General features: G+C 39.1%; 1 protein-coding gene across 2 annotated transcripts in view; it reads right to left on the bottom strand.

The window, feature by feature from the left end:
- Window positions 1-12,485, bottom strand: part of ERLIN1 (ER lipid raft associated 1) — a 42,609-nt gene that overhangs the window by 15,003 nt on the left and 15,121 nt on the right. For both annotated transcript variants that reach the window (XM_070432533.1, XM_070432532.1), the window contains 2 exons: window positions 12,093-12,166; window positions 3,556-3,614 (listed from right to left, as the gene is read on the bottom strand). In XM_070432533.1, the coding sequence (XP_070288634.1) occupies window positions 3,556-3,614; window positions 12,093-12,166 (133 nt within the window). The remainder of the gene's footprint in view (window positions 1-3,555; window positions 3,615-12,092; window positions 12,167-12,485) is intronic.

Genomic DNA, 12,485 nt, shown 5'->3' with positions numbered 1-12,485 from the left:
GCTAATTAGACCAGGTCAACCGGACATCTTCTGGATGTCTGACTCCCTTCTGGACAGTTAGGGGGTGACCAGGCCAGCAGGGGGGTAGTAAGGGGGGGAACCAGGCCAGCAGGGGGGTAATTAGGGGGGGACCTGACCAGCAGGGGAGTAGTTGGGGGGGGGGGACCAGGCCAGCAGGGAGGCAGTTGGGGGGGACCTGGCCGGCAGGGGGGAAGTTAGGGGGCATCCAGGCCAGCAGGGGGGCAGTCGGGGGTGACCAGGCCAGGATAGGGGCGGTTGGGGGGGACCAGGCCAGCAGGGGGGCAGTTAGGGGGCAACCAGGCTGGTGGGGGACCAGTTAGGGGGCGACCAGGCCAACGGGGGACCAGTTAGGGGGCAATCAGGCAGGCAAGCAGAGGCAGTTAGGGGCAATCAGGCAGGCAAGCGGTTAGGAGCCAGCGGCCCCGGATTGCGAGAGGGATATCCGACTGCTGGTTTAGGCCCGATCCCCCAAGGATGGGGCCTAAACCAGCAGTCGGACATCACCCGAGGGGTCCCGGATTGGAGAGGGTGAAGACTGGGCTGAGGGACACCGCCCCCCCCCCCCCCCCGCACAAATTTCACGCACCAGGCCTCTAGTTTTATATATAATGAATCTGAGGTTGAAATGTTAAATGATTTGCCCGAAGTTACCTAGAGATAGGAATCAAATATAGCACCTTTGAATTTTAACTTGACTTTTTCCTCTAACTGTATGATGGAAAGGCCTGTGATTTGGAAGTATGTGGAGTATATAAATGCTCCTTTGTTGTTAGGCCTCTGGCTAGCCCATACAGCAGTGGTTCTCAACCTTCCTAATGCCGCGACCCTTTAATACAGTTCCTCATGTTGTGGTGACCCCCAACCATAGAATTATTTTTGTGGCTACTTCATAACTGTAATTTTGCTACTGTTATGAATCATAATATAAATATCTGATATGCAGGATATATTGTCATTGTTACAAATTGAACATAATTAAAGTATAGTGATCACTCACAAAAACAATATGTAATTATATATGTGTTTTCCAATGGTCTTTGATCCCTGTGAAAGGGTTGTTCGACCCTCAAAGGGGCTGCGACCCACAGGTTGAGAACCGCTGCCATACAGCATCTCTGGGCCAATTAGCAAAAGGCACCAGCTTCTGGGTAGATGCAGTCCTTAGGTGCATGGTTTTGCAAGTAGAATGGGGCTGGATTTCAGTCCCTCCTCAGGCATACACCCTTGTGCAGTGGCCTTATTTGCTGTATAACTAGATGGCAGTTTTCTAGGTGGTGAACTGGGGCTCAATGTAAGAAAAATTTTTCTAAGAATCTGAGTTTTCTAATAATAGAAATGGTTGGCCTATCACTAAAGTATGCACAAGTGGCAATTGGATGACCACATGGCAGAAATGATATTTTAAAAATTACTATTAGGTGAGCGGTTAGCTTGGATGATCTCAAGATGGCTTTAATTCTGGAAATCCAATCGTCTATAAAATTAGGAAAGATCCAGAATTATCTGAAAAGTAACTCCAATGATTTCCCCAAAACATTTACCCAAAGCTCTCGCCTTTCCTCCTGCCAACACTAATGAAGACATAAAATGACATACTGGATACTATGAGGAATCTGAGAGCAGAGAACACATAGTATTCATCTTTCCATCACCAGAAGCCACCATATTGAAAGCCTAACACGATACTGAGCCTTAAATAAATATTTTTTTCTATGAATGGATCAGACCCATGATCTATTCAGCGCGGCACTCTGTGCTTTACAGTTTTTTTTTTGTTTTTCTAAAATATATTTTTATTGATTTCAGAGAGTAAGGGAGAGGGAGAAAAAGAGAAACATCAGTGATGAGAGAGAATCATTGATCAGCTGCCTCCTGAGCCAGCAACCTGGTCATGTGCCCTGACCAGGAATTGAACCATGACCTCCTGGTTCATAGGTCGATGCTCAACCACTAAGCAATACAGGCTGGGCAATGCTTTACAGTTTTAAAAAGAGTTCCTATTCTACAATGAAAAAGGGAAAATAAAACTCTGCATAATAAAAGATAGACTGAGGAACAATAGGACTTAGAAGTATATCACTCCATAAAGTACTAGTATTATTACATGTTGGACCCCTTGTATTTATACATCTGTTGTATTCCCAACTTTTACAAAGTTACTTTTCCAGCATTTCATATTTTTACTCTTAACACGTCAGCCAAATTTTCTAGACTTATTTCTTCTTCTCGGTACTGTCATATGAGAATAATATTGCCATTTTGACTATGGTAGGTATTCCTCTAAAAAGAATCTTCTAAAAACACTTAGAAACTAATTTCATGTCAAGCAAGTAACTTCTCATACCCAGTCAGCCCTGGACACATAAAAAAGAAAATAATACTCAGGAGTCAACTCAGGAAAAGCTTCCCCAGGGGCAAACTGTAAAGACCCAGGTCTAAATTTAGATACACAACCACATACAAACCAAACCTTATACCAATAAGGAGTCTATTCTTATCACTGTAACACAGTAACAAAATGTAGGCATTCTCTTCAACCTTAACAGCTAGAACTCTTTTTCTCCCCTATTAATATTTAATTCAAGGTATTATTCACAACACAATTATAGCTCCTTAGGCTTCCAACCATAGTTCTACAGCCACCTGCACCCTTAGTCACTGAAGCTGCTCCTGAAATGTCCATAGAGAGAAAACTAGTAAGAGTCTAGGGAGAATTAGGACACTAGAATAGGCAATACGGTGGAACCTCAATTCTGGAACTTAATTCGTTCCAGAAGGCTGTTCAAGAAGAGATTTGTTAGAAAACCAAAATATTTTTTACCATTAGAAATAATGTAAATTGAATTAATCTGTTCCAGACCCTCAATGATTCTGTTTTAATCTTTGCTACATACATACAGTACATGTCTAAGGTACTGTTTAAGCTATAAGTAAATACTATAAAAACAAAAAGGACATGAAATGTAAATGAAAAATTTAACACAAATGAAATGAAATATACAGATCAGACATGCAAACACTTCTATCATGCTTTGCAATTATGTCTTTTTAAAACTCTGTCGTGATCTCACAACTTTCCTTTTCACTTTGCTGCTATCACTTAATTTCTCAGGACCCATGGTGACTTACTGTATATGTTTAATAATAATAAGCAGCCACAAAAGCAAAAAACGTGAAAATATTCACAGCACAATTTCCTGAGATGTTAACAGGAGGTTTAGTGGTAAAATGACCCAAAATTGCACATTCTCTCCTTTGTTGCCTAAGAGATAAGTAACTGATCATGAAAGGGTTGTTGGGTTGAGAACCCAAGTTTTGTTTGACAACTGAGACATTTTCTGTGAACCAAAATTGTTCAAGATGGGAGACGTTCGAGAACCGAGGTTTGACTATATTACTAGAATTAAAGTATGGAATATAAACACATAACACACCCCAGAGTGTAATATCTTACACAGACATTTCCTTCAGACTGGTATATTAATATGTAGACAGCCCTAAATAAAATATTGGGATCCCATGCACATTACTCACATTAACTCAAAATTTCTTCTTATGGCTTCTGGGATTTTGGGTTTTGTAACACGCACAGCCTAAAAAATAAAAGTGAAAAAGCCAAAGTATATTTGAAAAATGAATCTTCAAACTAAATCTTCTATAGAAGAGCTCCTCAAGTGAGACTAACAAAACAACTACAACATGGCTAGCTGCCTACTAACACCTGTGGGGATCCCACGAGAAAAATCTACTTTTCAGCATCACACCAATAATCAAGGATAAGCTGCTTCTTGTTTTTTTGTGTTTTTTTTTTAAAAAAGAAGCCTGACTACAGGAAAACTATTCTACCAGTTGAGGAAATAAACTTCTGTAGGGAAAAAGTTCTCTCTTAAAAGACTTTTCACAAAGCTCTTTAGTTGGATATTTTGATTCCTTTTCCAATTTGCAAACCAAAGAAATAAAAGACAGGTAAAATTCCCAGATTTAAATTGTTAAGCAGAAAACAACTAAAAACAAAAATGAAAACAAAAAACCCAGGTGGGTACATGCAACTTAACATAGTGAGTAGTAAATGAATTTACCACTTTCTAAACCAGCAGTCACTCAGTACTGGCTATAAACAAACAGCCAAAGACAGAAGGAAAACAAATACCAATTAATAGCTTATATTCTTTCTAGAATCTCACTTAGAACAAAGTCTACTTGCCTTTGTAGACACTTTTTGCTAGAAACTTTGTTTTCCTAACCAGTGTACTTTGACATACTTGGGAAGCGTAGTTTTTGAAGGCTGACTTTTCTACATATAGGACTTGATCTCTCACGACATGTTGGTTTTACTAGTTCAACATCCCTCACTCCCTCCTACACTGCAAGCATACACAAAACACTTTGCTGATCTGAAAGTTAATTTTCCTCTGAAAACTCAAACTTTTACTTTTTTTAAAACTGATTTTTAGAGAGAGAGGGAGAAGGGGAGAGAAACATCAATGTGAGAGCCAAACATCAATCGGCTCCCTCCTGCTCGTCCCTTACCAGGGATCAAGCTGGAAACCAAGGCATGTGCAGGAATCAAACTTGCAACCTTTCAATGCATGGGACAATGCCCAACCAACTGAGCCACATTGGCTAAGGCTTCTTCCCCACCCCCCCCTCTCTTTTCCCTTTCCCTCCCCTTCCTTTTCCTTTCCCTTCCTTTCTTTTTCCCCCTTCCCCTTCCCTTCCCTTCCTTCCTTATTCACTCATTCATTCACTTACTTAAACTGGCTAAACTTTTAAGCAACAAAGACTTTAAACATATGCCCTTCTTTTAAGGCATTTGAAAAAAGACTTTTTACAATGTTTAAGCAACATAGCCTTCCTTACGTGAAAGTGAAGTCAAATCTGCACATAATTTTGAAAACTATCATAACTTATTATAAAAATTAGAGTGAAATGGCTTAAGAAACTGGGTACTGTGGTGAAAACACTCATTACAAGTTGAAGGTGAGGCCTGTAAGACCATACGGAACAACTCATGGAGATATCCAGAAGACAAAAATTTAGAACCAGAATTGGTGAGAGATGCCAGATTTCACCATGTGACTATCAGAAATACTGATGACTTCCAACACATTTTAATATGATTCAAAGAAAAGCATTGTCATATTGCATTTGAGTAGGAGACTAGCCATTTATCTTTTTAGTCTTACAAAAAGAAGGATAAAATAGAACTGTTTTCTATAGATGTCTATCTTGCTATATGAGGCTGAAGAACATACTACATGCTTGCCAATCTTGGGAAACCTTGTCATTTTCAAATATGTGAAATTATAAAGACTTGTAACAGATACCATGAATAAGTTGCATTATGAGATTTAAGAAATTTTAAAAAAATCCCTAGCTTGTTTGGCTCAGTGGATAGAGCGTCGGCCTGTGGACTGAAGGGTCCCGGGTCAATTCTGGTCAAAGGCTTGATCTCCAGTAGGGGGTGTGCAGGAGATAGCAGATCAGTGATTCTCTCTCATCATTGATGTTTCCATCTCTCTTTCCCTCTCTGAAATAAATAAAGTGTGTGTGTGTGTGTATACATATTTTAAAATAATTAAAAATAAAAACATATCCAAAGACACTGACCAAAATTAACATACACATGGAGTAAGGAGAAAAACAAGCCCACAAACTGATGAAATAAATTTATCTGTTGAAACTGACCCCTGGGTTATAAACATGTATTTTAAACCAAAAGTCAGCATATAATATAGTCACACCACTAAATAAATATCAAGGATGTTATTTTTCACCACTCTAATTTGCCATAGTAGTTGTTCAAGAAAAATGAGAAGGGAAAAATTAAAATAGCGATTATTACAGAGAATATTCATTTAACAACAAATAATAATTGGGTACCTAGTCTGTGCCAAGTGCTGCTGATCTAGGCACCTTGGATGCATCAATAAACAAGGCAAGACTGCTCTCATAAAATTTAAAATTTAAGGAGGAGAAAACACATTAGACAACAACAAAAAGCAAATAAATGAACAAGAGAATTTCAGATAATTAGAAGTGTTATGTAAAGAATTAAAATAGGATGACTCGGGGACTGGGAAATACTAGACTGTGGAAGGCAAAATCAAGATTTTTTTTTGGCATAATTATGTAACTAAAAAGATCTAAGGAAATTTATAAAGTTTCAGTCAAGCAAGATAAATAGTTCTTTTTTTAAAAAAATATATATTTTATTGATTTTTTACAGAGAGGAAGGGAGAGAGATAGAGAGTTAGAAACATCAATGAGAGAGAAACATCGATCAGCTGCCTCCTGCACACTTCCTACTGGAGATGTGCCCGCAACCAAGGTACATGCCCTTGACCGGAATCGAACCCAGGACCTTTCAGTCCGCAGGCCGACGCTCTATCCACTGAGCCAAACCGGTTACAGCGATAAGTAGTTCTTGAGATCTGCTGTACAACATTTTACTTATAGTCAATAATAATGTATTAAAAATTTGTTAAGAGGGTAGATCTCATGTTAAATGTTTTTAACACACATATACACACACACACCTCACCCTAAGGAAATTAACCAAAAAATTAGTAAAGACGGTGAATTCACCAAGAATCATTTGCATACATCAATGCTTAGAAAAAGGACTACATATTTAACAGCATTAAGACTCATTAAATTCATGAGTATTAATTTAATTTGGCATATGAGTTTCTAACCTAGGTCAGAAATTCTAAAAGAAACAAAAATGATGATGTGTTTACATAAAAGCCATAAACTATGCTCCCAATTTTATTTATTTATTTATTTATAATATATTTTTCTTGATTTCAGAGACAGGAACGAAGAGGGAGAGAGAGAGAAACATCAATGATGAGAGAGAATCACTGATCAGCTGCCTCCTGCATGCCCTCTACTAGGGATCAAGCCTATGGGTCGATGCTCAACCACTGAGACACAATGACTGGGAACTATGCTCCCAATTTTAAAACTTATACACCAATTGAGGTACCTGATATGCCATAAAAATATCAATAATGAAACTCCTCTGGCAGAAATTTCAGCTAACACTGCTGATGAGAGAGTATAAGCTGCTAGTTTTACTGAAAAGCAATTTGGCATTATGTATCAAAAAGTGCCAAACAGGGCGTACACTTTGACCTGTCAATCCTACATTTAAGAACTTATCCTACGGAAAGGATTTTAAAAGATGTATTTATAAGCTTGGTCATTAAAGATGCATATAGTAGTAAAAATTGGAAGCCATAGAGATTAATTAAATAAAACCATTAAAAGAGATAATGCAGCAAATCTTTATTTTTGACTTGAAAAGATGCTTACATATACTGCTAGTGAAAAAAACAGCTATGGCATAATTCTACTTTAGTTTAACATTATTTATACTTATAAACAATATACTTATTAAGAAGAATCTGGAAAGATACAACAAACTCTTATCTCTGCATAGTAAGATTAGTGGTTAATTTCACGTTATTATTCATCTTTTTCCTAATATCTAATATTTTACAACATACTGCATAACATGTGTACAAAATATCCAGAATATACAAAGCATTACTAACAAATCAGTAAGAAAAAATCTAACAGATAAGTGGGCAATTCAGGGAGAATAGGAATGGCTACAAAAATAAAAACTAGAAAGATGCTCACCCTCATTTAATAACTAAGGAAATGCAAATCAAAGAGAGAGATAACTTCAAATCTATCAGCCAATTAGCAAAAATTAACATCTGATTGCTTCAAATCTAATGAGTTGAAGACAAATAAGTATTCACACATACTACTGGTAAGAATGTAGAATTGTACAGCCAATTGAAAGATAATTTTTACATATAAGGAGATGTGCCAAGAATGTTCCCTACATTATTGTTTACTAACAGCAAAAAAAAGGGGGAGAACAGGGAAATCCTATTATCAGTGATGGCGAACCTATGACACACTCATTTTTTTGATTGATTTTTCTTTGTTAAATGGCATTTATTTATTTATTTATTTTTTAAAAATATATTTTATTGATTTTAGAGAGGAAGGGAGAGGGAGAGAGAGAGAGAGATAGAAACATCAATGATGAGAGAGAATCATTGATTGGCTGCCTCCTGCTCGCCCCCTACCGGGGATGGAGCCTGCAACCCAGGCATGTGTCCTTGACTGGAATCGAACCCGGGACCCTTCAGACCGCAGGCTGACGCTCTATCCATTGAGCCAAACCAGCTAGGACTGTTAAATGGCATTTAAATATATAAAATAAATACCAAAAATATAAATGTTTGTTTTACTATGGTTGCAAATATCAAAAAATTTCTAGATGTCATACGGCACCAGAGTTAAGTTAGGGTTTTTCAAAGTGCTGACATGCCGAGCTCAAAAGGTTCGCCATCACTGTCCTATATAATAAAACCCTAATATGCAAATCGACAGGATGGTGGAATGACTGGTCGCTATGACACACACTGACCACCAGGGAGCAGACGCTCAATGCAGGAGCTGCCCCCTGGTGGTCAGTGCGCTCCCACAGGAGGAGCGCCACTCAGCCAGAAGCTGGGCTCATGGCTGGCAAGCACAGCAGCGGTGGCAGGAGCCTCTCCCGCCTCCACAGCAGCACTAAGGACCCCTGCTCGGCTGAGGGACACCTTCCTCCAGTGCAACAATGTCGTGCACCAGGCCTCTAGTGGTTATATAATAATGACAAGGAATTCTAGGCAGCTGTTAAAAAGAATGAGCTACATCTCCAAGTAACAAACTAGGCAGAATCTAAGACTCTGTGATATTCACATTTATTATCTTTAAGCCTGAAAAGCTACTCCAGCCACAACTGAATGTACAACCAAGAGAATTTTGCAGTTAACTCTGGACATTTCAAATGACCCCTTAACTTTGGTGGCTCCCCCTCAGGCACCCATCAGAGATAATGGCGCAATATGAATGAGGATAGGAAAAACGCTAGCCATCTTTCCAGTCTTGTTTATGTGATAACACACGATCACGCAACAGTGAATGCACACTCTCAGTAGCAATGAGACAGACACTTGAGACATGTGACATTAAACAAAGTTTCAGGAGAAACCAAGATGGCGGCATAGGTTAATGCGGGAGTTTGCTGCCTCGAACAACCACTTCAAAAATACTAAAAGACGGAACAGACATCATCCAGAACCACAGGAAGGCTGGCTGAGTGGAAGTTCTACAACTAGGAGGAACCGAGAATCAGAGGAGGCGCAGTGCTGAAGTAAAATACTAAGGTGCGGAGTGCGCGCGGCGCGGGCTGGTGGCTGAGGGCACGGTTGTCTGTTTCAATCCGGAGGGAGCCTCAGACACTGAGCTCCAGATCCGGGTGAGTCTCTAGGGACCCAGACTCAAACGGGAGAAGCGGTCCCTCCGAGGTTTGCAGCGGTTGCTGTCCCCCGAGGTTGCCGGGACAGAGAGGCAGAGCCCCTGGGGACGGACTGAGAGCAGCCATAACTGCTCCCTCCTCCGCCCTGTTGATCCTGTGGGACCCGCCCCGCCCAAGCCCTACACAGAGCCATTTGCCGAATAGCCTCAGGCAAAGGCTAGATTAGCACCTCCCTAGAGGACAGAAGTTCTCCCACTGCAAACACAGCTGATTCTCACAGACAGTTGGCCTGGAGGTCAAGTAGTAATTACCTACAACAATCAAGGCTTGACTACAAGACTGCTCACGGAGACCACAAGGGGGTGCACCAAGAGTGTCTACTTCAGGTAATTGGGACACTTAACACGGAAAGCCACTCTATCGACACAGCGAAGCATAAAAAAATGCCAAGACAAAGAAACAGGCCACAAAGGACAGAACCGGAGGAAAGCAGGCTGCGGGATATAGAATTCAAAACCACACTTTTGAGGTCTCTCAAGAGGCTTCTAGAGGCTGTCGATAAACTTGATGAGATGTACAGGAAATCTAATGAGACCCTCGATGGTGTGATAAAGGACCAACTAGAAAGTAAGCATACACTGACTGAAATAAAGAATATTATACAGACTCCCAACAGCAGACCAGAGGAGCGCAAGAATCAAGTCAAAGATTTGAAATTCGAGGAAGCAAAAAACACCCAACCGGAAAACCAAAATGAAAAAAGAATCCGAAAATACGAAGATAGTGTAAGGAGCCTCTGGGACAGCTACAAGTGTACCAACATCCGAATTATAGGGGTGCCAGAAGATGAGAGAGAGCAAGATATTGAAAACCTATTTGAAGAAATAATGGCAGGAAACTTCCCCTACTTGGTGAAAGAAATAGACTTACAAGTCCAGGAAGCGCAGAGAACCCCAAACAAAAGGAATCCAAAGAGGACCACACCAAGACACATCATAATTAAAATGCCAAGAGCAAAAGACAAAGAGAGAATCTTAAAAGCAGCAAGAGAAAGACAGTCAGTTACCTACAAGGGAGTACCCATACGACTCTCAGCTGATTTCTCAACAGAAACTATGCAGGCCAGAAGGGAGTGGCAAGAAATATTCAAAGTGATGAATAGCAAGAACCTACAACCAAGAGTACTTTATCCAGCAAAGCTATCATTCAGAATTGAAGGTCAGATAAAGAGCTTCACAGATAAGCAAAAGCTAAAGGAGTTCATCACCACCAAACCAGTATTATATGAAATGCTGAAAGGTATCCTTTAAGAAGAGGAAGAAGAAGAAAAAGGTAAAGATACAAATTATGAACAACAAATACCCATCTATCAACAAGTGAATCTAAGAATCAAGTAAATAAATAATCTGATGAACAGAATGAACTGGTGATTATAATGAATCAGGGACATAGAAAGGGAATGGACTGACTATGCTTGGGGGGGGAAGGGGTGTGGGAAATGTGGGAAGAGACTGGACAAAAATCATGCACCTATGGATGAGGATAGTGGGTGGGGAGTGAGGGCGGAGGGTGGGGTGGGAACTGGGAGGAGGGGAGTTATGGGGGGAAAAATGAGGAACAAATGTAATAATCTGAACAATAAAGATTTAATTATAAAAAAAAAAGAAATAAAAACAAAAAACAAAAAAAACAAAGCTTCATCTTTAGCAGCAGTAATGTTCAGCATACGATCAATTGATCTCCTAGTAACTCTGAGAAAGGACACTGGAGAAGCCATATTACCACTTCGCAGGTAATCCAGATCCAGAACCAAGGCTTTCAAATGTTATTGACCATGAAATGACCACAGCAAAAAAGACATTTTACAGTGTCTAGGGAGGTGCTAATACAAAAACCTACCCACATACTTACGTAACACAAAAATTTTACAGAATGACTTAAACTAACTACATGGCATTTGCTGATTTATTTTCTTATTTAATTCCATTTTACTTAAAATGCTGGTCATGACCCACTAAAACTGATTTTAGAATCCACTAATGGATTTCAATTAAATCTAAAAAATTACTGACTAAAAAAAGCAGGCATATAGCTTCTCACCATTCTATCTCCCAGTGCTACTGCTGCCACCACTGCCACCACTGCCACCACCACTGCTGCTACCACCACCATTATTTCAGCTGCTACCTTGCCTTTCTTTACTCAGGGCATTCCACCCACTTGAAATACCTTCTTTACTCCTTCCCCCCTATAAGTCCTATTAATTCCAGACATACCTAAAATCCCAACTCAATCACAGTCATTTCTAGGCAGACTCTCCTGAAATGTTCTCTTAAACTCTTATAGCAATAACCTAATCAATTTGCCTGTCAATTAATGCTTCAGGACATCTACTTTGTGTAGAATTATTGTCCAAACCTTATACTTGAAATTCCTTTCATAAGGGATACTCTTACACTGATTTATAACCATTATTGCAACTTAATAATGCCTCACACTAGCAGTATGTGTATTTTATTTCCTTGTAAGAGCCTCAGCTTATCTGTTCCCTCTAGGAATTCGTGATTAGCTCTAAGAGTATTTTATTTTGGCAGAGATCTAAAGTCAAACTTAGAAAGGTATTCTATAACTCACTATAGCACTTCAACTAAATAATTGCAGAATAAACAGTATGATAAAAGGACCTTTAAATTCAAAGCTCTCAAAATTCCCAGAGAATTTCTCTAGGAAAAAGGCTTACCTGTATGGTGAGGCCTGGTGCCATGACATTTAAATCTTTCTGCAGAGCTTGCTTCAGGTTTTCATCTATTTGATCTGTTTTTGAAGCCAAAAACAACTCTCATGACATTCAAAAATATTTTTTTACATTGTCTTAATATTGAAACAAAACCAATTATTATTAGACCTAAAGTTCCCATGGTACTATTCTTTCATAGAGCTTAAAGTGCTTCACATATATATAAATAAATATATGTATATTATATATATATATATATATATATATATATATATATAGTTTTCCTCTTGTGTGGGAGAAAGTGTTTATATATATATATATATATATATATAGTTTTCCTCTTGTGTGGGAGAAAGTGTGAGGAATTATCAAAGAAATTAAGTTGATCCAATAAAC

The sequence above is a fragment of the Myotis yumanensis genome, unplaced genomic scaffold (assembly GCF_028538775.1).
Source record: "Myotis yumanensis isolate MYYU_CA2020_CCGP unplaced genomic scaffold, mMyoYum1.0.hap1 SCAF_13, whole genome shotgun sequence".
In the NCBI taxonomy this organism is placed as follows: domain Eukaryota; kingdom Metazoa; phylum Chordata; class Mammalia; order Chiroptera; family Vespertilionidae; genus Myotis; species Myotis yumanensis.
Note: the sequence above shows the minus strand (reverse complement) of the source record. Positions and strands in the feature narration are given on the sequence as shown.